The 26,544-nt window shown below is 42.2% G+C and overlaps 1 protein-coding gene across 5 annotated transcripts; it reads right to left on the bottom strand.

Moving 5' to 3' along the window:
* Positions 1-2,568: 2,568 nt before the first annotated feature.
* Positions 2,569-25,402, bottom strand: CYP2U1 (cytochrome P450 family 2 subfamily U member 1). 5 transcript variants are annotated; one of them, XM_036119918.2, is made up of 5 exons: positions 24,770-25,399; positions 9,806-10,441; positions 7,637-7,798; positions 6,034-6,201; positions 2,569-4,875 (listed from the first exon to the last, which is right to left on the bottom strand). In XM_036119918.2, exons 1-5 carry the CDS (start codon positions 25,257-25,259, stop codon positions 4,697-4,699), a joined length of 1,635 nt encoding a protein of 544 aa, XP_035975811.2. In that variant the 5' UTR covers positions 25,260-25,399; the 3' UTR covers positions 2,569-4,696. The 5 variants fall into 5 exon arrangements, 3 of the variants coding, with proteins under 3 accessions (XP_035975811.2, XP_035975812.2, XP_035975813.2); XR_004925795.2 differs by lacking the exon at positions 2,569-4,875 and adding an exon at positions 6,301-7,247 and having other exon boundaries at positions 6,069-6,201; positions 24,770-25,402; XR_004925796.2 differs by lacking the exon at positions 2,569-4,875 and adding an exon at positions 7,136-7,247 and having other exon boundaries at positions 6,102-6,201; positions 24,770-25,402.
* Positions 25,403-26,544: the final 1,142 nt, after the last annotated feature.

The raw sequence follows: 26,544 nt of genomic DNA, 5'->3' as shown, positions 1-26,544 counted from the left end.
ATAGTTATATCTTAGAAGTAGAACTGATTGAGCCAAATGGGATGAACATTTACTTAAGAAAACTTCTGGGAGGAATGAGTTTTGATTTACAGAAGAGTTGCAAAGATAGTGCAGAGAGTTCATGCATTCCCTTCATCCAGCTTCCCCTAGTGTTGACATCTTGCATAACCATGGTACACTTGTCAAAAATGAGGACATTAACACTGAAGACAATGCTATGAACTAAACTCCAGACTTCACTGGGATTCTCAGGTTTATCCGTTAATGTGGTATTCTATTCCAGAATCCAATGTAGGATACTACTCTGCATTTAGGAACAAATACTTTAAAAACTTTCATGCATATTAAATTTTCTCCAGAAATGTAGCTTCAGTCTAATTGCCAACAGCAGTATATGAATGCTTCTCTCTTATCAATATTTGGTATTTTCCTTTTAAGATGTATCTTTAAAATTTGATGGGTAAAAAATGGTATCTTACTATTTTAGTTGCATTTTCAATGAATTTAAACATTCTTTCATGTATTGGCCATTTGTATTTTCAAAATTCTGTGTATCTTTCACCTATTTTTATTTATTTTTTTAGTAGGCTCCATGCCCAATGTGGGGCTTGAACTCCTAACCCTGAGATCAAGAGTCCCATGCTCTATCCACCAACCCAGCCAGGAAGTCCCTCCCTATTTTTAAAACTGGGTATTCCACTCACTGAATTATAAGCACTCTCTATATTAGGAATATTAAATTTTTGTCAAGACTGATATAATTATTTTTCATGATTTGCCAACCGTCATTTTAGAACACGGGAGTTTTCTGTTTTTATGTCATCAAATCTACTCTGCTTTATATTTGTGATTGAATGTATCTTTTATGCTTAGAAAAGTAGCTCCCATTCCCGTATCAAATGTTTCATAGATAGATAGTTACATACATAGAATATACATACATACAATATTATTTCTATTTTTTAGACCTAACTCTTAGATTTGGGTATATGAAAAGAGAGAAAATGTGTTTGTTTTTTTTTTTAAATTTTTATGTTATCAGCCTCCTTTGAGCTGTTCTCATTTTTTAAAAAGAATTTATTAATTTATTTGAGGGGCCAGGGAGTGAGCACAAGCAGGGGGGGCAGCAGGCAGAAAGAGAAGCAGGCTCCCCGCTGAGCAGGGAACCCGACGCGGGACTCAATCCCAGGACCCTGGGATCTTGACCTGAGTCGAAGTTAGACCCTTAACCAACTGAGCCACCCAGGTGCCCCTAGTAATTCATTATTTTAAAGATAGTATTGACCCAGAAATAAAAAGCTCATCTATGTGGTCAAATAATTTTCGACAAGGGTACCAAGATCATTCGACAGGGAAAAGATAGTCTCTTCAACAAACAGTGCTGGGGAAACCGTAACCACATGCAAAAAAATGAAGTTAGACCTTATCTTACACCACATACGAAAATCGGCTCAAAATGGATCGAAGACCTAAACAAAAAAGCTGAAACTCTAACATTCTTAGAAGAAAACGGGGAAAGTTTTGTGACATTGGATATGACAACTATTTCTTGATAGGACACGAAAGGTACGGGCAACAAAAGAAAAAATAGACACATTGGACTTCATCAAAATTAAAAACTTGTGCATCAAGTGTTTTAAACTGGCAGGAGGTGGAGCAGATTGTAGGAGCCGTTTAAATTAACGGAGTAACCATAAATAATGAGGAGGGCTTGGAGGAACTGGGTGATGAGATTAGGGAGCGTCGTGAGGGCTGCTAGAACCGAAATACCAGACTGGCTGTCCTATAAGTAACAGAAATGTATTTCTTACAGTTCTGGAGGCTGGAAGTCCAAAATCAGGGCAGATTCGGGATCTGCTGAGAGCCTACTTCCTGGCTCTCGGTTGGCTGTCTTCATGTTGCTCCTCACATGGGGGAGGGGCAAGGGAGCTCTCAGGAGCCTCTTTCGTAAGGACACTAATCCCTTCACGAGGGCTCCACCATCATGACCTAGTCACCATCTCGAGGTCCCACTCCAAACACCATCACATCAGGATTAGGTTTGAATATGAGAATTTAGGGGGGACACAAACATTTAGTCCATAGCAGGGAGTTCTGCAGAAAGGCCACTTTAGATAGGAGGTGACCTCTGAGCTATGAGGAAGCAGGAGGAAGAGTGGGACAAGGAAAAAGCCGGCAGGGGGCTCATCTGTAGGCAAAATCCACAGGTTGAGGTATTTAACAAACTCCTCTCCCAGAGCTGAGAAATGGAAAGACATGCAGCATCAGAGAGTACTCAATACTTTGCCAAAATGGGCTCATGTAGATTCAAATAACGCTCCCTCAAATAACGCTGGATTGGGGCGTGGAAAATCAGAAACCTGAGCTGGGACGGTCCTGAGAGTAACTGTGCTCTGAGGGGATATTTTAAAAGAATTATCCTCCAGTTTAAAGCCATGTTTCTGTTACATTGTGACCGTCTCTCTCTTTGGAGGTCTGCTCCCTCCTCCATTTCCTAACTCGGCTTGTAGTTTAAAAAAAATTTTTGTTTAGCAGTTAAAACAAGAAACAAAAAACCAGACGATACTATTTCAGTTAAAACTGAAAGTTTAATAAAAGCACCAAAAATTATGCTAAAGATGAGGATTAAAAATTAGGCATTAGGAAGATATATAAAACAAAGTATTATTATTTTTACACTTCAAATAAATCATAAGGTACAAAAATCATAAAATGCCAACATATACAAGGACGGCATTAACAGTCCTTTCAGTGATTTACCATATAAAGATGTTTTTAAAGTGCTACAGTCTGAGGCATTATATTTAAGAGTTTAATGAACATCTGATTTCAACAGAATCTCACAGGTTTGTTTTTTTCAAGTAAGCTACAAACTGCTTGGTTAGGAATGTTGAAAATGTATGTATAAATTAAGGAGTAATAAACTTGCTAATGCCAAATTATTAGGGCAATGCAAAAACATATAAAATTCCAGCTGAGGAACAAACTGTCCTGCTCAAGGTACAGTGTAACCACACACCATCATCTCATCACAAATCTAGACAACCACTCCATTTGCTCACAATTCCTGGGCAGTTAGTTTATTTGGTTTGGTTTTTTGTTTTTTTTTTTTAGTTGACAAAAGTCCTCAAGGCACCTAGAGATCTGCCTGTACCTCATCCATCTGCACTGAAAATGCCCAGTAGACTCCCCTGGGATCAGGTGACAGCAATACAGGGCAGTGGCAAGGAGAGAACTCTCCAGTCACGAGGACTGGTAGGTCTGAAATGAACAACGGGACCTTCTAACTGGGTACCTTCACTTCTCTGATGCTCAGCTCTGTCAGCTACAAATAATGTCTTCTTAATAGAGTTTCTGTAAGAATGATATAGGCATACAAGGCAAGCACTAAGTATGGTGCCCGCAGGAGGGAAGGCTCCACACTGTGGGTGCACATCTTATTATCGTGGTTACTTCTCTATCAGGAGCACTATGGGAGAATCCAGGAGAGGGCTGGTCATTCTTCGGAGCATGCCCTCATTGGGGGAAATACTGGCAGAGTAGTAGGCAGGATTATTCCTCTGGGTACAGGTCTGCTCAGACACAGCATCCTGGCCGCACGCAGCAAAAGGCCAATAGCTCCATCATCGTTGTGATAACCAAAGATGCACTTACACATTTCCAAATACCCCCTGAAAGGGGTCAGTGTCTTTTTTGAGAACTGCTCTTCTGAAGGGACCCTCTTTATTAAGGAATGATGTGGGTCTCTTAACAAGATTAAGAATGCCTCTGTGTCTCTGAGAGGTACTAAGGCGAGAGACATACGGAGCCCGTGCAAGAGAGAGAGAGAGAACCATAGTCTGAATCCTTCCCGAGGAATCCCAGTATCAGAATTCCCAAGTGCACGGTTCAGGGCTCAAGTGGAAAGGCAGAGCTGTACGTCTGCAAGCAGCTCAGCAGAGAGGGACTCGGAGCCACGAAGCCTCTTCAGCCAAGCCTCACTGCGGCTGCGGTGGGAACAGAAGGCAGACATACACACTCAAACAACAGGCTCCCCTCTCCGTACCCGACAAGGGCACTTGAGTCTGTGTCTACAAAATGTAAAAAACTACATCACAAACGAAAAGATAACAGCTACAGAACAAGCCTCCCCCCTCCCAAGACCAACATAGGATCTGTGCAGAGAAAAGCTCTAACTCGTCATGACTGAAACCCACGTCTTTGGCAAAGTGTTCAAGTCGGAACCCCACTTTCGTGCTGTCATAGGTCTTGAGCTTATGGGTCCTCCTTCAGCTTCTTCAGTACTTAACAGTGTTTTGGTGATGTCAGGAAAGACATGCAGCATTTGACCTTCCTTAGTGCTGAGAGAGGAGAGAAGGCACGTTTTCTTAAACTCATTTGACACATGGAATGACTGAGGCACTGAGTGATGAGGAGGAATGTTCACTGGTGGAAGTCACGGGGGATAAAATCCAGATCTCCTGCTTCCCGAGCCGGCACTCGGGTCCCCATCCTCTAAGTCACTGACGGGCGTCACTAAAGTGACAGAAGTGTCCTGCTGAGGAATCTTCCAAGATGCAAGCTCCGTCCACATTCTGGTCTCCCTCTCATCTGAACCTAACCTGGGGCCACTGCGTTGCTGGGTCTGCCGTCAACTGCAGAAGGAAGAATCTGCTGAGGAGGAAATGTATTTACATTCTCTTCTTGGACGTGTTCTTTATCTCTTTGAAATGATTATATTAAATGGGTGTGGGGCTAGAGTTAAACCATATCTTCCAGTCAGGATGGGCTTCTTAGAATTCTTGGGTAAAGCAAATGTGAAACTCTGCATTAGGCTCACAAACATCAGAAATAATTCCATCTTGGCCAGTTGTTCTCCCATACACACCCGCTTCCCTAAAAATGAGATCAGAAGAGAAAGTTGGGATTATAATACCACCACTCTTCCTATCTCGAGATCAGAGCAATTTTATATGAAATATCTCAATTAAGTGTTTTAAATGAAGATACAGAGAGGTGGGTTTTTTTTTTTTAAGATTTTATTTATTTATTAGAGAGAGAGCACAAGCAGGGAGAGTGGAAGGCAGAGGGGGAAACAGGCTCCCCACTGAGCAGGGAATCCAATGCGGCACTCGATCCCAGGACCCTGGGATCATGACCTGAGCCAAAGGCAGATGCTTAATGACTGAGCCACCTAGGCACCTCTAGAGAATTTTAAAATAAAATGGCCACATATACCTCATGGCTTCCTAAAGAATATGCTGATCAGAATTTTTACGTACTAAATTCACATTTTAACTCCTACTCACGAAAACCTATCCTCATTCTAGACTGGAACTAGAGACAGATCCAGGCTACTCTGTCTCCTCCATACCTACTTATCTCTTTCCTTTGCTCTTACCTGGAAGATCAAAGAGAAAATGAGTCAAATGAGAATCTCTGGAGCATTCCTTTTTTATAGAAAGAATCCTACATGTGCTCATCCAGGTGTCTAAAAGAGGGACTGGTGAAGTTGGAGAACCCAGCCTCTCAGCCACCAGCCCAGCAAAAGATTACAAGTTGCTCTTAATGCCAACAGTTTCCTGAGACTCAAATAATCACTTGTGCAGCTCAGAAAGGGAGATTTCTAGTCATATTAAAGGATTTAAAACCAATGCTTTCATTTTGTTTTTAAAATCTGAAATGAATATAGTGGGGCTGTATTATCTTGATTATTTACCTCTTCTCTTACATTTGCTTGCTAAGAAAGAAATATTTTTAAAGATTTTATTTATTTATTTATTTTAGAGAGATAGAGAGCATGAGCCCGGGGGGAGAGGGAGAGAGAGAATCTCCAGCAGACTCTGCACTGAGCTCAGAGCCCCATGTGGGGCTCTATCTCACAACCCTGAGATCATGACCTGAGCCGAAATCAAGAGTCGGATGCTTAACTGACTGAGCCACCCAGGCTCCCCAAGAAAGATATATTTTTAAAACAATACCATGAAATAATAAAAGATTCTTTTAGCTCTACCTCTTTAATTATGCCATTAAGAAAATAAAAGTTTAACTGACCTATCCCAAAAGGAATAAATGTTTCTTTTTTAATAAGTTGTCCTTGATCATCCAGAAATCGATTAGGGTAGAAATCATCTGGTTTCTCCCAAGTGGCTGGGTCTCTGTGTACTGACCACAAGTTGGGTAGTATCACTGTGCCTTTAGGAATACTATATCCTTGGAGCACTAAAACAAACAAACAAAAGAACCCAGTGTCATTAAACATGTTCTTACTAATAGTTTTCCCTAAACATCACTATCTGAAAAAGAAATCTAGTTACATACCTAGCTACTTAATTTGTGGAGACTAAACATTGAGGTGCTGGAGGGTGGGGGCCAGACCTTATCAACTGGCATGCTCTCTACGTGCTCCCAGGACCCAGCCTGAGATAAGGCACAGGATTTGCTTTAACAGATGTTGAATTAATTAATTAAATCAAACCAGAAAAACATTACAATTAAGAGAAAACACTGAAACAGAAATCATAGGACATTCCAGGTAAACTTTCCGAAGAATTACAAATTTTGTGATATTAAAAAAAAATCGTTAAGAGAGAATATATTTACAATACTGTAGTGTAAAAAATTTGCACATAGGAGGACCCACATGGTTCAAATTCATGTTGTTCAAGAGTCAACTGTATTGTATGGTAGTAATTGATAAAATAAATTATATCTACATCTGTATTTTATGCATTCATGGTATACTGTTTTCTTAATTTCTTCGGTATTTCTAGGCTACACAGTTCATCTGTGAATTTTTTCAAATTGTCACAAATCTCCCCCAAATTTTCCAATGTTTTTATTAAGAAAAATCTGCATGTAAGTGGACCCACGATGTTCACCCCTGTGTTGTCCAAGGGTCAACTGTACAGGGAAGTCAACAGGCTCTCAGCAGCTGACAAGTTCATATGCACTTTAAACAGTGCCCAAAAGACACAGCACACACAGTGCATCTAACTTGGACAGAAGAAAACATGAAGTGATCCAATGTCATTTATAAGTTATTGCTTCCTACAACTGTCTCATAACTATATTTAAGCCTGTTACATCATGGGCTGTCTCCAGAGGAGGTAAGTTCCTTCTTATGAGGGATTTTACATAGAGTCTGGCTGCTTACGTGTCAAAGACATGACACAATGGACACATCTCCGTGTAGGTGGGAAGTTGAAACAGGTGCCCTTGGAATCAGAAGGGCTCTTCCAAGTCATATTTGTGCTTCAGTTGTAGAACTGTAAAAGGTGAAGTAGGGTAATTCCCAGTTAAAATACTTAATTTCATATTTAGACGAGCTCTTCTGACCTTCCAAGAAGACAGAGAGGTGCCTTTGTTAATTCCGGCATTTTTCCTGCCAATATAGCCATCTTAAATGGTAGAATTTGCTTGACAGTGTAAGTGCGCATGCTCTGAAGTCCAGAGAGCTATTTAGAAAACAAGCCAGGCGGGAATGCCAGTACATCAATAATAGACAACCGAGGGCCGAAATGTTCCCTGGATGTTTGATTATCCACGACATGGTGTTAAACCCTCAGAATGGTCAGCACACCATCACTTCAACTCCTTTGGATTAAGGGCAGGGCTTCCCTCAAGGGCACTCAAAGGAGAGAGATCCCAGACTTGCCTGTTTTCTCCGAGGTCATGTGAGGAATGGCAAGCGGCACCACTGCCGTCAGCCTCTGGACCTCCATGATGGTGGCTTCCGTGTAGGGCATCTGGGCCTTGTCAGTGAGGGAGGGGACTCTGTCAGCACCAATGACCCTTTCAATTTCTTCCTGAACCTTTTCTATTACAAAAAAAAAAAAAAAAAAAGGAAAAAATAACAAATAGTAAACCAGAAGATAAGGCAGGAGAATTGAGACTGCCATCCTATGCGTACTTGCCATCACATCATACCCACAACCGCTAAGCGGACAGTTCAGACCTGACTCAGCCTCGGAGAAGTGGAGCACTGGTCACATATCCAAGTAGAGGCAGCTGGTCCCAGGGACCCGGTACCACCTTGTGACTCGGAAAGTGGCCAGCAGAACAGATAGACGGGTAAAGGAGAAAGCATTCTGGAATTAGGGAGTCCTCTTGATCATTCTCTCATAGGAACAGGAGACTGACTCTCTCAGTCAGACAACGTGAGGCAGCCAGCGTGGCCCCCAGGGATCCCTGCCTCTCAGTGTTCACATCCTTGTACAGTCCCCTCCCACCAGGTACCACGATGGTCTGTGTGACCAACAGAATAAAGGAGAAGTGATGCCGTGTCAGTTCTGGGCTTGGGTCATAAGAAACACTGTGGCTCCTGTCTGGGTGCTCGCTCTCTCTTGGGTCACTCATCTTGAGGGAAGGCAGCTGCCAAGTCAGGCAGCCTTATGGAAAAGTCCAAATGGTAAGGCCTGCAGCCAACAGCCAAGGGGACAAGCCATCTTAGAAGTGGACCCTTCAGTCCCAGTCAGGTCTGCAGATGGCTGAAGCTCCAGCCAACATCTTGACGACAACTTCCCGAGAAATCCTAAGCCAGACCAACTGGGCGAAGCTGCTCTTGGATTCCTGATCCCCAGAAACTCTGTGAGATAGTAAATGCTGGTTGTTTTAAGCTGCGAAATTTGGGGATAATTTGGTACTCATCAAGAGTTAACTAATGCGGGAAGCATAATCTCATTTATAACAGACAGAAAACGGCCCCTCAGCGATGTCCACACCCCAACCCACCAGAACCTATGAATATGCTACTTTATGAGGCAAAAAAAGACCCTGCAGGTGTGGGGCGCCTGGGTGGCTCAGTCGTTAAGCGTCTGCCTTCAGCTCAGGTCATGATCCCGGGGTCCTGGGATCGAGCCCCGCATCGGGCTCCCTGCTCAGCAGGAGGCCTGCTTCTCCCTCTTCCACTCCCCCTGCTTGTGTTCCCTCTCTCGGTGTGTTTCTCTCTGTCAAATAAATAAAAATAAAAATCTTAAAAAAAAAAAAAAAAGACCCTGCAGGTGTGATTTGATTAAGGGCTGTGAGATGGGGAGATGACCCTGGATTTTCTGGGTGTGCATGAATTACATGGGTTTTCAAACTGAAGAACTTTTCCCAGTTTAGTGTCAGAGGGAGATTTGAGTCAAAGAAAATGGTGAGAAGAGCTGCAATATCCTTGGCTTTGAAGATGGAAGAAAGGGGCCAGGAGCCAAGGGAGCTGGAAATGGATCCTCCTCTAGAGCCTCCAGAAAGGAATGCCACCTTGCCAGCATTTTGATTTTAGCCCAATGAGACACGGACCTTCAAGATAACAAATTTGTGTTGATTTAAGTCACTAAGTTTGTGGTGATCTGTTATAGGAGCAATAGAAAAGCAATACATTGTCCTCTTCTGTCGTCTTCCACTGTGAACTGCCAGACACCACCTATCGGTATCGACATGGTGGAAGCAGCTCTGTGATCTCGGGAAAGTCACATAACTTCTCTAGATCTCTGTTCTCCATTTTCAAAATAAGATGACTGGGTTCAGATAATCATTGTAACTCCTGTTAGCTCTAAATTGTCCTTCTTTTCTAAAAAGTCTTCCTCTAGCATACATTTCACACAGAATCAGACCTGTAGAGATTTAAAGCAGGGGCAAGAAGGTATGACATTAGTCCTACTGTCTAGAAACTTGGGAGTTTCGTTGTTAACACCTTCCCAACTCCCTGTGGGATTCAAGTGTGTCCACTTTGTTTTCTGGCCTGAAGACACTGCTTAGTGCTAGGAGCCAGGATCGCCCAAGTTGCTGATACTGATTTAAATCATCTGGCTTTGCCTGAATGAAGGAAATATCTGTTAATTACCTTGTATGTCGGGGTTCAGTGACACATACAGAAGGCACCAAAGCAAGGAGTTAGTTGTGGTATCAGTTCCAGCAATGAAGAGATCACCAATGATATAAAATAAGTAATCTTCATTAAAGCTACTATTGCTGTTATTTTTTCTCTCCTCCTCCACGTGGAGAAGGTACATGTCTATGAAGTCCTGAGGGTTCTCTACATCCAGAGACTCTCGATGGTCTCTGATGATTTTTTTAAGGAAAGTGGTAATATCCTTTTCGATTTGTCTGAATTCCTTAAATGGTCCAAAGGGAAGATAATAAAGCCAGGGGCATATGTTGACCAGGAGGAGCTGGGTGTTCAGACAGATTTCTAAGGCTCGTGACATAAGACTGAGCATTTTCTTAAACTCACTATTGGTGTAGTCAAAGCGCTGGCCAAAGCACAGGGAGCAAATGATGTTAGAGACGGCATTGTTGATAATGGGGAAAGGGTTGAAGGGGTCTTCTCCATGCTTCTGCATTTCCTCCTTCACATATTTAAACTCTTCAATAATCTTGGGCTCCAAGCTCAGCTTTCCCAAGCCAAAATGACGAAGAGTTGAATGCGAGAACTTCCTCTGTTGTCTCCAGACAGGACCGTAATGTGCGAATACAATCCCTGCAAAAGGACCGCGAGAAAAGAAGGTGAGGGAGAGCAATGCCTGACCCTACTGAGCAGGACCTACGATGAGGTGTGTTCTGTGTTTGTCAAATCCCTTGTGCAAAATTCAGCTACAGGTAGAGATTACCAGCCAAGAAGAATGAGTAGCAAAGTCGTATTATCATGATAGTATAAGTTCCTAATAACAAAAATCATACCCGATAAAGCTTATTATGATAGGTAGGAACTGCTGGTGAAATGAAAAGCAATGATTTTCAATTTCTAGAGTCAGCGTAAATTTCCAAATCTTGGGCTTCGTAAGAGTAAGTCCAGGCTTTTTAAAGCATTTTTTAATGCTTCAGGCTGGATATCCCCACATTCTCAGCATTCGGAATAGAAGGAGGGCAGGGATGTTATCGGATTGTGCTGACCATTAAGATCCCAGCTTCTGGCATCATTCTGGGGATGCAGGAGGAGCTTGTTAAATATTAACTGAATAAATCAACAGCCCAACTGGATTATAACCCTGGCTATCAGTTTGGAACCGAATAACTGGCAGGTACTCTAAATTGTCTGTTGCTAGCAACAACCCTAATTTAAAAACATCTGAACTCAAGGTCTCCACAACTCTACCTTATTTGATCCTCACTTATGTTATACATCCCCCATCACCAAAACGCAACAGAGTTGTTCTGAGATGTTATATCAAATTGTTTTCAAATATCCCTTGTTTCCCATCACCTATTTCACCCTCTTATTTTCCATGGTGCCCTTTATTGTCCCAGCTGGTCCTCCTTTCCCATTTTTAATTGACTTCATTTCTGCTGCTTTTGAGGACATGCTTCACGTATTTAACAAATATTTCTGAATGCCGACTGTGTGCTGGGCACCGAGATGTGTAAATACAGACCCTTCTCTGTGGTTAAATCTTCTCATAATCTTTAATACCTCCATAAAGTGTCCTTCAATACACACATCCATGTGGTCAAACGAATCAGACAATCTATCAGCTTGGCTTTTCTCCTTGGACTCTGCCACACATCTGCTCAGATCTGCAATGGCTGCCTTTCCAGATCTTCTGTTCAGGTGTTTGGTGACTTCTGTGTGGCATTATTAAGAATTTTCTTAAACTCTCCTGTGTTGAACCCATTTCCTGGATTTTACTTCTTCCTCTTTCTAGTTTCCTTCCCTGATTTTGCTAAAGCAAAAATGCATGGGAGGCAAATTTCTAAAGATTTTTTAGAAAATATATTTATTCTACCTTTTTTACTTCCTCAGAATTTTGAGGACATTGCTAAGAGTGGATTGATGAGTCATAAAAATGTACATCTTCAATGTACAGAAGACTTGCCAAGTTATGCTATGAAGTGCTTAAAGCACATTGTCTTAATCACTGTTACTTTTTTTTTTAAATTTTATTTATTTATTTGAGAGTGAGAGAGAGCATGAGAGAGAGAGAGAGCACAGCAGTGAGGAGGCTTAGAGGGAGAAGCAGGCTCCCCGCTGAGCAGGGATCCTGATGTGGGGCTGGATCCCAGGACCCTGGGATCATGACCTGAGCCGAAGGCAGACGCATAATGACTGAGCCACCCAGGCGCCCGATCACTGTTGCTTTTTAAGATATAAATAAGACTTCATAGTAAGTCTTAACATCTAATAGGGAGTCCCCCCTCCTTCTTCTCTTTCAAAATTATTTTATTATTATTATTATTATTCTTGGCTCCTCACTCTTTTATAAAACTTTAAAGTCAGCTTGTCAAGTTCTACCAACAAAAAACTTTTGGGATTTTCACTAGAATTGCATTTAATTTATAGATTTGAAAATAACCTTCTTTCTGATAATTGAACCTGCTTGCAATGCAAGAATAAATCCAATTTTGGTTATAGTGTTTTTATGGTTTTAATTGTTGGATTTGGTTTCCTAATATATTTTTTAAAGATTTATTTATTTATTTTAGAGAGAGAGAGCAAGAGTGGTAGGAGCAGAGGGCAAGGGAGAGAGAATCCAAAGCAGACTCTGAGCTGAGTGTGGAGCCCAACGCAGGGCTGGATCTCACAACCCTGAGATCACAACCTGAGCTGAAACCAAGAGTCAGACACTTAACCGACTGTGCCACCCAGGCACCCCCCCCAATATTTTTTTTTTTTTTAGAGATTTTATTTATTTGACAGAGAGATAGAGCCAGAGAGCACAAGCAGAGGGAATGACAGAGGGAGAGGGAGAAGCAGGCTCTCCACTGAGGAGGGAGCCCAATGTGGGATCCTGGGATCATGACCTGAGCCGAAGGCAGACGCTTAGCCATCTGAGCCACCCAGGCGTCCCCCCCCAATATATTTTTAAATTCATAATCATAAGTGAAAATGGCCAATAAATTTCCACTCTCATAATATACTTGTCTGAATATACTGACCTCTTAAAATAAGCCAGGGTATATTCTTTCTCTCTGGAAGAATTTGTCTAAAATTATAATGATATGTTCCTTTTTTTTCTTTTATGCTTTTTTATTTTCCAGATATATAAAGTTGGTCATCTAACTCACTAGTTTTCAGACCTTTATCCTAATAAATAACTTAAGATTCTACATTTGCTTCTGAGTACCACATGAGCTACAGTCCACAAGTACTGTTTGCATGTATTTTCATTATAATCTTGTTTAAAATTTTTTGTTATGATTTTTTTGCTACCTAATTTGTCTTATACTGATTTTTGACACGAATGAGGCTTACTTTTTAGCCTAGTACGTGATCAATTTTAATAAAATTTCCAATAAAATTGAGAAGAATTTTTATCTAAATCAGTTGTTGGATACAGGGTTCTCTATATGTCCAATAGAAAAAGCCGATAAATATTGGAATCAAATCTTTTGTACCCTTAGCAAATTTTTATCTTCCTGCTCTCTCAATTATTCAAATACTTATGTTAAAATATTTTAGTACAACGGTACATTTATCAACTTCTCTTTGCAGTTCTGCAAGTTTTGCTACATTATTTTGCTATATAGCTGTTTATATCTATGTATCTATCATTGCTCTTAGGTACATATATACTTAGGTACACACAAGTTTAAAATTATTGTATCTTCCTAGTTTAATAAAAAGCTTCCTTTATCATCATTTAATTCACTACTTCTTAACAATGAAGTTTGACTTAAAGTATACGTTGTCAAAAAGATACCAGCTTGGGGCGCCTGGGTGGCTCAGTCGTTAAGCGTCTGCCTTCGGCTCAGGTCATGATCCCAGGGTCCTGGGATCCAGCCCTGCATCGGGCTCCCTGCTCCACAGGAAGCCTGCTTCTCCCTCTCCCACTCCCCTTGCTTGTGTTCCTGCTCTCACTATCTCTCTGTGAAATAAATAAATAAAATCTTTAAAAAAGAAAACAACAGCTTTTCTTTTTAAAGTATTGTCTTAATAGAACATTTTCCTTTCTTTTATTCTGAATTTTAATGTACCTTTATGTTTGGGGTATGTCTCTTTTTTGGGGAAGGGTATGTCTCTTTTAAAATAACATACCTTTGGGGGTGCCTGGATGGCTCAGTCAGTTTCGGCTCGGCTTTGGCTCAGGTTGTGATCTCATGGGTCACTGAGATCAGCAGCGTCGGGCTCCATGCTCAGTGGGAGTCTGCTTAAGGATTCTCTCCCTCTGCTCCTCCCCCTGCATGCATGCTTGTATGTGTTCTCTCTCAAATAAATAACCTTTTTAAAAATTAATTAATTAACATACATTTGGATTTTTAAAAAATCCATTCTAACAAAAAAAATCCATTCTAGCAATCTTTTAGCCAATTTATTCCATTTACATTTAATACAATTACTAATTTATTTCCAATATATTATTTTGAACTTTGTCCTACTGTATCTATTCTTTTTTCCCTTTCCTTTCTTGCCTTTTTTTGCATTAGAGAAACAGACTGAATCCTCACCCTAAATTTTTAACACATTTACTTAAAGTCTAGATTAACGATCAGCAAACTTCAGTCCACAGGTCAAATCCAGCCTGCTGCCTCTTTTTATACGGTCAGTCAGCAAAGATTAGTTTTTGTATTTTTAAATGGTTGGAAAAAATCAAAACAATATGTCATGATATACAAAAAATATGGAATTCAAATTTTAGGGTTTATAAATAAAGGTTACTAGAACACAGCCAGTTAGTAAGCCACTGTAATTCATTTACATATAGTCTGTGGCTGCTTTGGTGCTAAAATGGCAGGATGGTTGCAGCAGGGATTGGAGGTAGGAGAGAACCTTTTCTCTGCCAGGGTCCAAGCCAAGACAGAAAAATTTCCTTGTTTTCTTTTGTTACTGGTAGGTTTGTTGGGTGTTCCTTGTCAAATTCAATCTTTCACTCAAAGTGAAGCTCTTCAAGAGTCCTCTCTTTATCTAGAGGCAGCTTTTCATCTTGTGTGATACAAGCTCGTATCTCTCTGCCCTCACTCCACCCACTCCACATCCATGTGCAAGAGGTCACTAAAACCCAAGAGTGTCCAGAGCATCTACTTTCTGTTTTCTGAGGGAGTGGGTGTGGTGATAAGGAACTGGTCTAACTATATTTTATATGCATTTCAAACTCAGTGGCTCATCCCTGACTCCTGTAATCACTGGTACCTCCAATTCCTGAGACTTTCTGGGGTTCCACAGGGTAAACTGTCTCACATTCCACTCGTACACCCCGGCCCCATGTGGACACTTAGGAGTGGTCATCCTCCACTCTATGAAGTCACTGGCCAGTCCTAGGTCTACTTTTTGTCTTCAAATACTGTGGTACAGGATTATAGATTCATTTCACCATGGACAGCGTGTGTGCTTCTGTTAAAAGTCCCTCTGGTTTGGTGTGTGATTATCAAGACAGAGAAGAAATGGAAATGAAACTAGAACTCTCCCTTTATTCAATAAAGCCCCATAAACTATTTCCTAGGCAACCAGAGCTTAGTCACTCTTCCTGCATTTAACCATGGCCAAGTCTTGCTGCGTTCAGCATTCAGACGCTAAGTGTTGTTGGGCCGCCTTCTTTTTCCTAACTTCAGGATCTGACACTACTTTTTTTTTTTAATTTTTTTATTGTTATGTTAATCCCCATACATTACATCATTAGTTTTAGATGTAGTGTTCCATGATTCATTGTTTGTGCATAACACCCACTGCTCCATGCAGAACGTGCCCTCCTCAATACCCATCACCAGGCTAACCCATCCTCCCACCCCCCTCCCCTCTAGAACCCTCAGTTTGTTTTTCAGAGTCCATCGTCTCTCATGGTTCGTCTACCCCTCCGATTTCCCCCCTTCATTCTTCCCCTCCTGCTATCTTCTTCTTCTTTTTTTTTCCTTAACATATATTGCATTATTTGTTTCAGAGGTACAGATCTGTGATTCAACAGTCTTGCACAATTCACACCGCTCACCATAGCACACATCCTCTCCAATGTCTATCACCCAGTCACCCCATCCCTCCCACCCCACCCCGACACTACTTTTAACTGCCATCTAATTTAAGGTATCACATATGACATCTTTGCTTTGTCCTATTTCTCAAGAAACTTTTTCTTTTATTAGGTCCTCAGTCTGTATCATCTACAATCTTTCAACTATGCATTTGTATTTTAGAAATATTTTCTCTAGTAAAATGCCTCTTTTCTAACAGTTTTTCCAATATTTATTTAGAGTCCCCTATGTGCCAGTTACTAAGGACATATAGATTAAAAAGACACATTCCCATTTTTTAAGATGTTAGTGTTTTGAAGAACTAGATCAACCAACAATCCAAATACACTGTTGTATGTTAGACTGTATTGAAGTTACATACTGTTTTGAATGCTGTATGTTAGAGTGTCCTGAAGTTGCAGAGTTGGAATATATTTATTGAATGCAGCATTGTTGGGATATGTTGTATTGAATGTTTATGTTGGACTGTACTGAGGTTGCACAGTTGGAGTGTACAGTATTGAATGTTTTATGTTGGACTGTATTGAATGTTGCACTGTTAGGATGTATTGATTGAATGCTGTATGTCAGAGGTGTATTGAAGCTGTAATGCAGACAAAGGAAGGAGCACCATGTCAGCTGAGGGAAGGAAGCACTTCTCAGAAGAGAGGACATGTGGGGCGCCTGGGTGGCTCAGTCGGTTAAGCATCTGCATTCAGCTCAGGTCATGATCTCAGGGTCCTGGAATCGAGCCCCGCGTCGGGCTTCCTGCTCAGCGGGAAGCCTGCTTCTCCCTCTGCCTGCCACTCCCCCTGCTTGTGCTCTCTCCCTCTCTCTGTCAGATAAATAAATAAAATCTTTAAAAAAAAGAAAAAGAAAAAAAAACAAGTGAGGACACGTGAGCGGATGCTGCATTTGTAAATAAAGGTGTATGAAGGCACATTTTAGAAATATAACTTGAGCAAAGTTAAAGAGGATGTTTCAAGAAGGGCTAAATCATCTTTAGAGGGAAATCAGGTTTAGATAAGGCAAGGAGATGGAGAGGACCTTCTCAGAAGTGGCTAATATTTGAGGATTGGGACATCTGACAAGTTGACAGGTATGAAGTGCAAGACAAAAGAGGTGACCAAAGTGACCATGCCTGAGAATGCTAGGATGAGAGGCATGGACAGAATTAATGGCCTCAAGGTTCCAAACTTCACAAAACACTCATGTTTTGGAGCCAGAATGCCTTAAGGTCTTGGGAATGTCTGAAAGAGGTTCAGGCTCATCTGACAGTTGTTGACCTCTCCATTCCTAGCCCTGAAAAGCAATGGTATTCACGGATATATATAAGGGCTTCATTTCGAGGCGGCTAATAACACTAAAACCTAAAAATGGCTCCAAAGCAAAAATCCGGACTCTTCTTGTTGGGCGGAATGACAAAAATATATCTTTAAGTAGGTTTGGCAAAAGGGCCCATTAGGCTGTGGAACCAAACCCAGGAAGAGCTAGGTGTTATCAGCTCAAAGAAGACTAAAGGCCACACAACTCACCTATTTTTCACTACTTTCTGTCTGGCTTCATTTTTTCCTACTGCAAACCAGCTCTTTCAAGCATCAGGGATTCCTGATCTTGGGATTCCGAATCTCCCGTTTTCCCCACCAGAGAGAAAAGGCCAGATCCAAGGCGGAAAATGCTGGAGGAGGATTCAAATGCTTCAGGCAGGTATTCCATGGTGATACCAATTTGGAACGCCTCAAGTTTATTTTGTCACTTGAGGTTTCCGGACTATGCTGTGAATATATTCTTGAGTTCTGTGCCCAGCCTACAGACTAGCCACGGATACAGAGAGGCAAGATATTCTGATCAGGTCATCTCTGATCACGGTCTATCCCTTGACCAATCACTGTGGCCAGAGAGGGGAGTTCATATAAAGATAGGACATCTCATGTTCCAACCAGTTAGTGGGTACAAAGGGTGGTGAAGACAAGGAGTTCCTCAAAGGGGAGTACTTTTCAGAGGAACAGGTGGTGGACAGTTGAAACAAAAATCCACTTCAAACCAAACACAGGATAGGCTAAATTGACCGTGATACATTCTCACAAACAGATGTTGTACGGCTCTTATGGGCTTTGCAGGAGAATATAGAATAATATGGAAATATAGTCAGAAAATTTAAGTGATAAAAACAATTTTAAAGAGTGTGAATATGATTCCATTTTAAAGAAGCAAATATTTTTTTTTAAAATACATGTACAATGTGATGAGCACTGGGTGTTATACGCAACTGATGAATTACTGCACACTACACCTGAAACTAATGATGTACTATATGTTGGCTAATTGAATCTACAGTTTTAAAAGAGAAAAAAAAAATACATGTACAAATAGAAAAAATACTGGAAGGTTGCCACAGGCTGAATGCTTGTGTCCCCTCCAAATTCATATGTTAAATCCTAATGCCCAATGTGGTGGTATCTGAAGTGAGGTCTTTGGGAGGTGATTTAGGTCATGAAGGTGGAACCCTCATGAATGAGATCAGTGCCCTTATAAAAGAGGCCCCAGAGAGCTCCCTTGCCCCCCTCCCACCATGTGAGGTTACACATGGCCATCTGGGAACTAGGAAGCGGGCCCCCACAAGACACGGAGTCTGCTGGGGCCTTGATCTTTCATTTCCCAGCCTCCAGAACTGTAAGAAATAAATTGCTGTTTATAAGCCACCCAGCCTATGGTACTCTGTTAAAGCAGCTCAAATAGGCTAAGATAAAGGCAATACATAAAAATGTCCGTAATGGCTATCTCAAAATAACAGTGATCACAGATGATTTTCAATTCTTTTTGAAAAAAATGGAAAGGAATTCTTTTTTCCTTTTCCATGTTTTATGTTTTACAGTAATGAATATACACTAAAGTAAAAATACTTAAAATACATTAAATTTGATGCGATTTACAGTTATCACACATACATTTTCTTCCTCCTGAAGCAGAGAAGGTGCTATCCATCTACTGATTATATTTGTCCTTTCTTTCCACAGGGACATAGAAGTGTTCCTCTTAGTGGGAATTCAGGCCTTCTTGATATGAGTACATGACTATTTCAAATACCTATTTTACTGCACTTACTACAAAATTTGGTTATCCTGCTTTCCTCATTCATTTTTATTTTATTTTTTTTAAAGATTTTATTTATTTATTTGACACAGCGAGAGACAGAGACAGAGAGCAAGCACAAGCAGGGGGAATGGCAGGCAGGGGAGAAGCAGGCTCCCTGCTGAGCAAGGAGCTCGATGCGCGACTCCATCCCAGGATCCCGGAATCATGATCTGAGCCGAAGGCAGCCGCTTAACTGACTGAGCCACCCAGGCGCCCCTCCTCATTCATTTTTAAATTCCCCAGATGAATTTTCATTTTCTACCTTCATTTCCTAATTTCATTTTGCATCTTTTTCCCCTTTGAAGTAGGTAATACTGACTGGTCTATATCCTACTTTTAAACTTCTTCCAATTTCCATTTTACTTTCCATTTTTATGGCCCTGCAGCTTGCTTTCACTGTTGTTCGAAGCCTCTAGCAATCTTTTAAAATTAGAAAGGATCTAATTTCTGTCAACAAGGAAATAGATAAATCAATTAACAAAAACCGGAAGTGGAAAGATACATTTGAGGCACCTGGGTGGCTCAGTCGATTAAGTATCCGACTCTTGATTTCAGCTCAGGTCATGATCTCAGGGTTGTGAGATCCAGCCCCACACATGGCTCCATGCCAGGTGTGGAGCCTTCTTAAGATTCTTCCCTCTCCTATGGGGAGCGCTGTGAACTGTGTAAGACTGATGAATCACAGACCTGTACCTCGGAAACAAATAATGCATTATATGTTAAAAAAAAAAAAAAAAAGACGATAGCAGGAAGGGAAAAATGAAGGGGGGGAAATCAGAGGGGGAGACGAACCATGAGAGACTATAGACTCTGAGAAACTGAGGGTTCTAGAGGGGAGGGGTGTGGGGGGATGGGTTAGCCTGGTGATGGGTATTAAAGAGGGCACGTTCTGCATGGAGCACTGGGTGTTATACGCAAACAATGAATCATGGAACACTACATCAAAAGAATAAATTAATTAATTTAAAAAAAAAAGATTCTTCCCTCTCTCCCCCCCCACGCCCCCACCCCCGATCTCGAGAGCACTCTCTCAGGCAAACAAACAAACAAATAAATAACATATGTAAGTTTTTAAAAACATACCAAATGAAGCTATGTATTGTTTATGAATCTGAAGCAAATCTGAGTGGTAGATAAATGAATTTATATTGCTCTCTGAACTTCATATTTGAAATATTTTATAATAAAAATGTGATGTGCACAAACCTTTTAGAAGAAATAGACCACACTTGGAGTAAAGCACTCTTTTGGTAGCCTTGGCTCTGCCTTTGTAACTTTATTTTCTATTCCTGCTCAGGAAAAGAATCAGATAGAGTAATGAGTGTGATGGCCATGGCTAATGTGAAGTATCTTTATGGGATATCCAGCTTACTATAGTTTTTATGGGCTTAAAAAGAACATCAACTTGTCTAAGCATGAGATTTTGGGAAAAATTCAAATATAATAAACAAAATAAACAACCTCCCACATTCTAGAACTTTCTGGCAATGTGTTGTCAACTATTTCAAGCCTGCCCATGCACATCACTGTTTATGAAACATTCACTTCTCTGCTAGTCTCGCCAACTTCAGCAGCAACGTTCTCCAAAATTATCTTGTAATAAATAATATTATTGACTTCTAATTCCTAATACCATTTCTCTTTCTCCTATACTCTACACATCTGTTTCCTAGGCAATTTCACGTTTTACAATTCTGCCATTGGGAACAGTGGCCAAAGGTAGCTGGGGCACTCCTCAAATCTTGCTGAGCTCAGCCTTTAGCTCCCATGGCTTCTCTTCTTCAGGCTGATAACTTCAGGCTATCCATTTCTTGATCTATAAAGTCTGCTCAGAATTTGTCTGGTCCTTCATCCTTTGAGGGACATCTTGAAATAAACTCACATTCTCCCCTTTTATTCTTCACCCTTGAAAAGTTTCCATTAAAAAAATTCCTCAGCTATCTACATTTTCCTATTCAGATGATCTGTTCTCTACTCTAAGTTAACCCCACAAGCATTTCCTTTGTAGCCTATGGTTCTTCCTTCTCCTCTTGTCAATCACCTTCACCAGCCACAGTATTTTTCTCAATTCATAGCACATGACCCAACACACATCCATTAGAATACCAGAGCAGTATCACCTAAAAAATCCTAACTGTCTTCTGGGGGAATGAATGTTTTGAGATGCTGAAACACCAAGTTACCCCCAGTTCCCAGTCCTTTCCTACATAAAGGACCTAATAATAAGTTGTGACCCAACTAATACTTAGAAACTATTTATTACAGATTTTTGAGCAAACCACAAACCCACCAAGAAGGACCTCAAAGAAGAAAATCTAACTCATACCTTAAAAAAAAAATCCAAAGGAAAAGACATGCAAAAAAATTTACAATATAATGTGGTAAGTGCATCAACAGATGCTTGTTATGCACATATTCACTCATTTCTTGATACCTACTTGTACCAATAAGTGGGGAAACAGTGGTTCACATGATGAACCAAATCTTAGCCCTCGCAGAGTTTATATTCCATTAGTAGGTGGGGCTGGTAGTAACCTAAATATTTTCAAGGTGTTTAATGAGTGAAATATGAATGAGATAAAATAAGTTGTGATATTGTGCAGTGTCTAAAATAGGACTCAAAGGTGACAATTGGCCTGAGAGAGGATAAGGAGTCAGTCAAGTGAAAAGTTATTCCATGTCCAAGGACAACAAACCCAGCAGACTGAAACAGTCACAAGTTTGGCAGGAATCTGCTTAATTTGTCTAGAGCAGGTTGAAATGTACAAGTAAAGGCAGAATGAAAAGAGCTAAAGTCAGAAAGGCAGGCAGGAACCAGGTCGTTCAGGGCACAGTCAGTCAAGGATGGAGTTGGAGAAAACTGATTTCAGCTGGGGAGCAACACTGTTTGATTCATGGTTTTTAAAAAGAGATCCCTGGGGCACCTGCGTGGCTCAGTCGTTAAGCGTCTGCCTTCAGCTCAGGTCATGATCCCAGGGTCCTGGGATTGAGCCCCGCATCTGGCTCCCTGCTCAGCAGGAGGCCTGCTTCTCCCTCTCCCACTCCCTCTGCTTTTGTCCCCTCTCTCTATCAAATAAATAAATAAAATCTTAAAAAATTAAAAAAAAAGAGATCCCTCTGGTTGCTGTGTGGATAAAAAACTAGAGTGGAAGCAAGCAGGCTAGTTAAGAGGCTTCAAGTATCAGATGAAAAATGATGGTACTGATTGAGGGTGCTGACAATGGAGATGGAAAAAAGTAGACGGATGCAGAACTGCAGATCTGCAGGAGGAAGTGAAGAGGTGCTGATTGGCAGGGGTTGGGAGTGGAACGGAGTTTAAAATGAAACAGTGCTATCATGGAGAAAGGGTAGCTCACCTCTCTTTGGTGGAGTAGAGAAGTAGGTCAGGGAACACATTCTTAAAGAGGTGACATTCAAGCAGGTATGAAAAAACAGAAAATAACAAGTGTGGGTGAGGATGAGGGCAGATTGGAACCTTGTTCACTGCCACCAGGGAATGTAAAATGGCGCAGCCACCATGGAAAACAGTAGGGCAGTTACCCAAAAAATTAAATAGAGAATTGCCATATGATCAAGCAATTCCATTTCTGGGTTTTTACCCAAAAGAACTGAAAGGAGGGACTTGAATGGATGTGTGCCATGTTCCTAGAAGCATTTTTCACAATAGCTATAAGGTATTAGTACCCAAGTTCCATCAGGGGACAAAAGGATAAACAAAATGTATTATAGACATTCAACAGAGTAGTATTCAGACTTAAAAAGAAAGGCAATTCTCACACAAGCTATAACATGGAAGAACCTTAAAACATGATGCTAAGTGAAATGTCAGTCACAAAAGGACAAATATTGTATACCACTTATATTAAGTACCTAGAATAGTCACATTTGTAGAGGCAGAAAATAGAACAGTGGTTGCCAGGGGGTAGAGAGAGGAAGGAGGGGATTTTGTTTGTTTTTGTTTAATTTTAAGTAATCTCTACCCCCAACATGGGGCCTGAACTCATTACGCCAAGATTTTTTTTTTTTTTTAAAGATTTTATTTATTTATTTGACAGAGACACAGCGAAAGAGGGAACACAAGCAGAGGGAGTGGGAGAGGGAGAAACAGGCTTCCCACAGAGCAGGGAGCCCGATGCGGGGCTCGATCCCAGGACCCTGGGATCATGACCTGAGCCGAAGGCAGACGCTTAACGACCGAGCCACCCAGGCGCCCCACGCCAAGATTTTGAGTTGAATGCTCTACCAACTGAGCCAGCCATGTGCCCCAAGGAGGGAGTTTTTTTTAATGTTTGGTTAATGGGTACAACGTTTCAGTTTTCCAAGATGAAAAGTGTTCTGCAGATGGTTGTAATGGTTTCACAACAATGTGAATGACTTAATGTCACTCAACTTAAAAATGGTTAAGTTGGCAAATTTTATGTTATGTGTATCTCACCACAATTTTTTTTTTAATGAAAAGGGAGAGAAAAGAGGGGCGCCTGGGTGGCTCAGTCACTGGGCGTCTGCCTTCGGCTCAGGTCATGGTCCCAGGGTCCTGGGATCCAGCCCCACATGGGGCTCCCTGCTCCGCGGGGAACCTGCTTCTCCCTCCCCCACTCCCCCTGCTTGTGTTCTCTCCCTGTGTCTCTCTCTGTCAAATAAATAAAATCTTAAAAAAAAAAAAAAGGGAGAGAAAAGAAAAGAAAAGCAAACAGCAGTTCTCCAGGCAGCCATGAGATAGGAAGAAAATTCTAGATAGAAGCAGCAGCGATGTGTGAAGGCAGGGAAATGGTGAATTATGAACGGTGACATTTGTTTTTCTGTGGGACATTTAAAACATTATGATCATCATTACTATTCATTTAAAATCCCGATGCAAAATTCTGGCTTAATGAGATTCTAAAAAGCCTGGATCTCTTTATGCCACATTCCACATTCTCCTAGATGTCAGTCTAGTGATGAAGACCCATATCCAGTTACAAAATTATCCAGCCCCAGTTTTGTTAAGTGCAGTAAAGGAAAAGCAATTGTGCATAGAAATTGGTTCCAAAAGGGAGCCTAAGTTGGAGAGGAAGTAAGAAAAAGCTTCCTGATTGATCAGCACACCTGATTGATGAAAAGGCAATTAAATTAACATCTAACTCAGACAAAAAAGTCTAGGATCTATACCAGCCAGTAAGACATAGAGTAAGACTGATAAACAAAGGGGAGGGGGGGTGGAGTTAGGGAAAGGGTAAATGTGATCTTTTATTGTAGTGGATAATATATTTCCCAACCTTCAAAACTGCCCAACTTGGATTTCCAGAACCAGAAATCAGAGGCTATAAACCCCGTAAAAGAGGTTTGCCCATAGACTCCTAATGTGTTTTCTGGACCTTTTTTTATCTTATGGAAAATATCTTCTTAAACTCTCACTCAGAACCCAGAAGGTGTAAAGAATACCCCTGCCTCCTTCTAACACGGCCGAAGTGTCCCCCTGGAGACACAGCCTTGAGAACGAGGCCTTGTTCTGGGAAGGACAGAATATGCCTGGAAAGGTAGAGCCTGGCTTTCACACATTGTCTCCCACCCCCACCCCTGTCCCCATTACCCTTCCTCAACTTTCCTGTGGGTTTCCTACTTGTGATCTTGGACTATTAACGAGTCACCCATCCAGCAGCTCGATACGATCTTAAAGGCCCCGTTAAAGGGACGCGTCGCCGCCGCCCTCCCACTTCGGGGCGGGATGCAGGTGGGCTAGGTGCGCCGGCTGGAAAGGACGCAGGAGGCGCCGCATCGCGCGTTCACGCGGCCCGCGATCCCCAAGGCTCCGGCTCACCCTTCTCCTTGGTTACGAGGGAGACGAGCGGCACCCGCGGGCGGTCGCTAAAGATCTCGGCCTGCTGCACCAGCGCCTCGCGCACGCTGTGGAAGTCGTTGAGGACCACCACCAGGTAGTGGCCGACGAAGAAGCTGAAGACGTTGCCGTACACGCGGGCCAGGTCGGCCAGGAACATCTGCGGGTTCAGGGCCGAGGGCTCCATTCCTGCGGCCCTCGCCTGGCGGTGCAGCCAACTCTTCCGTCGGAGGAACCGAGGCAGCAGCCCGAAGCCGAAGTTGCCCACTACGGGCCAGGGCATGGGCCCAGGGGGGATGCCCCGCGCCCGGTGCCGCCACCGCCAGCTCCAGGCGAGCAGCGCCGCGAGGCTGAGCAGCAACAGCGCGCCGCCGGTGGGGTCCAGCCGCAGCAGCCCGGGAGGGGCGTGCAGCAGGCGCAGAGGCCAGGGCGAGCCCTCGGCGGGGGGCTCTGGCAGCCCGGAGGAAGCCATGGCCTGTGCGCCGGCGTCCGCAGCCTCAGCTTCCTCCGGCGAACTCTTGGAGACAGCGAGCTGACTGCGGGGCCGGCTCCCCGCACGCCCCCTGCTAACTGCGCAGCAAGGCGGAGGGCGGGCAGAAGAGCGGCGGAGGGCGTCCCGGATTGGCTGCGCCCACCGCATTCTCCCCCCCCTCCGCCTCCAATCAGCTACGCCCGAGCAGAAACGGGGACGCGCTCACCCGGTGGCAGAAGCGGTCCTCTGGTAGGCGGGGCGCGCGATCTGAAAGCTTGACCCCAAAGTCCTGTTGCGCCTCTCCTCCGGGTTGGGCACGGCAGTTACTGCCCCTGACACAAAGATGCTTGCGTTCCGATTGGCTGTCGGATTTCCTCGTGTTACCCGTGTGTCATTTGGATGTATAAACTGTGCCTGATGAACAGGCCGCCGACATGACTCAGCCTCAACAGCAGCACCTCTACCTAAGGGTCCCCGCGCCCACCTCGGTAGCAAAAAGACGGGGTTGCTGCTTTATCTAAACCGGGATTCAAAATTAAAAACATAAAAAAATAAAAAAATAAATAAACCGGGATTCAGAGGAAGAAGGGACCGTTTCCTCCACTCAGAGACAGGAGGACGATGGGAGAGCAAAGTGCAGAATTTGCAGGTGCAGGAGGCTTAAGGCTGCGGGAAGGATGGGTGGGGGTGGGGTAGGGGGAGGCGGGGGAGTAAAATTCTCAGAACCTGCCACTGGCAGGAAAACTTTATGCGGAGAGTGAAAGCTCAGCGTTTATTTCAGCATGTAGCCTGGGTAAAGCAGCAAGCCTAAACCCGGAATAGATAAAAAAGAATAGACTTGGAAGATTAAAGTAGCTAATAATATAAAAAGAAAATTAATCGGGGGAAGAGAGATGACAATATTATTATTGGTATGAGACCAAACTCGAAATGCTGAGATGGAGATATTATGAATTGTATAATGAGTTTAAGACAAAGTCCTTTAATCTTCCGTGATAACGGCTCCTAGGAGCTTTCCCTTCCTTCTCCTATAAGTTAAATCCTCTGATTTCTCTTTAATGTTAAGTTGACACTAGAATTGTTGATATCAGATAACTTTTTATCTACTGAAAGGTCAGTTTCTTACGACTCAATTTAATTGATCATAACGAACAATCTGTTCTTTTCCCAATTTCAGATCCTTTTAATTATTCCCCCCACACTAAAAGTTTGAACACCACACTGTACTTATAAAAATGTGACCAAAGCGTAGTGAGTCCTTTCTATTCATTCTGTGATCCATTCT

This window comes from Halichoerus grypus, chromosome 3 (assembly GCF_964656455.1).
Source record: "Halichoerus grypus chromosome 3, mHalGry1.hap1.1, whole genome shotgun sequence".
Taxonomy (NCBI): Eukaryota; Metazoa; Chordata; class Mammalia; order Carnivora; family Phocidae; genus Halichoerus; species Halichoerus grypus.
This window is presented reverse-complemented; position numbering and strand designations above follow the sequence as displayed.

Excerpts from the sequence above, each read along its gene's own strand:
- CYP2U1 (XM_036119918.2), bottom strand. The coding sequence starts at position 25,259 with ATGGCTTCCTCCGGGCTGCCAGAGCCCCCCGCCGAGGGCTCGCCCTGG. Across the intron at positions 10,442-24,769 it reads CCTCGTAACCAAGGAGAAGG|GGATTGTATTCGCACATTAC; the intron begins GTGAGCCGGAGC and ends GTCCTTTTGCAG. Across the intron at positions 6,202-7,636 it reads CATGACCTCGGAGAAAACAG|TGCTCCAAGGATATAGTATT; the intron begins GCAAGTCTGGGA and ends TGTTTGTTTTAG.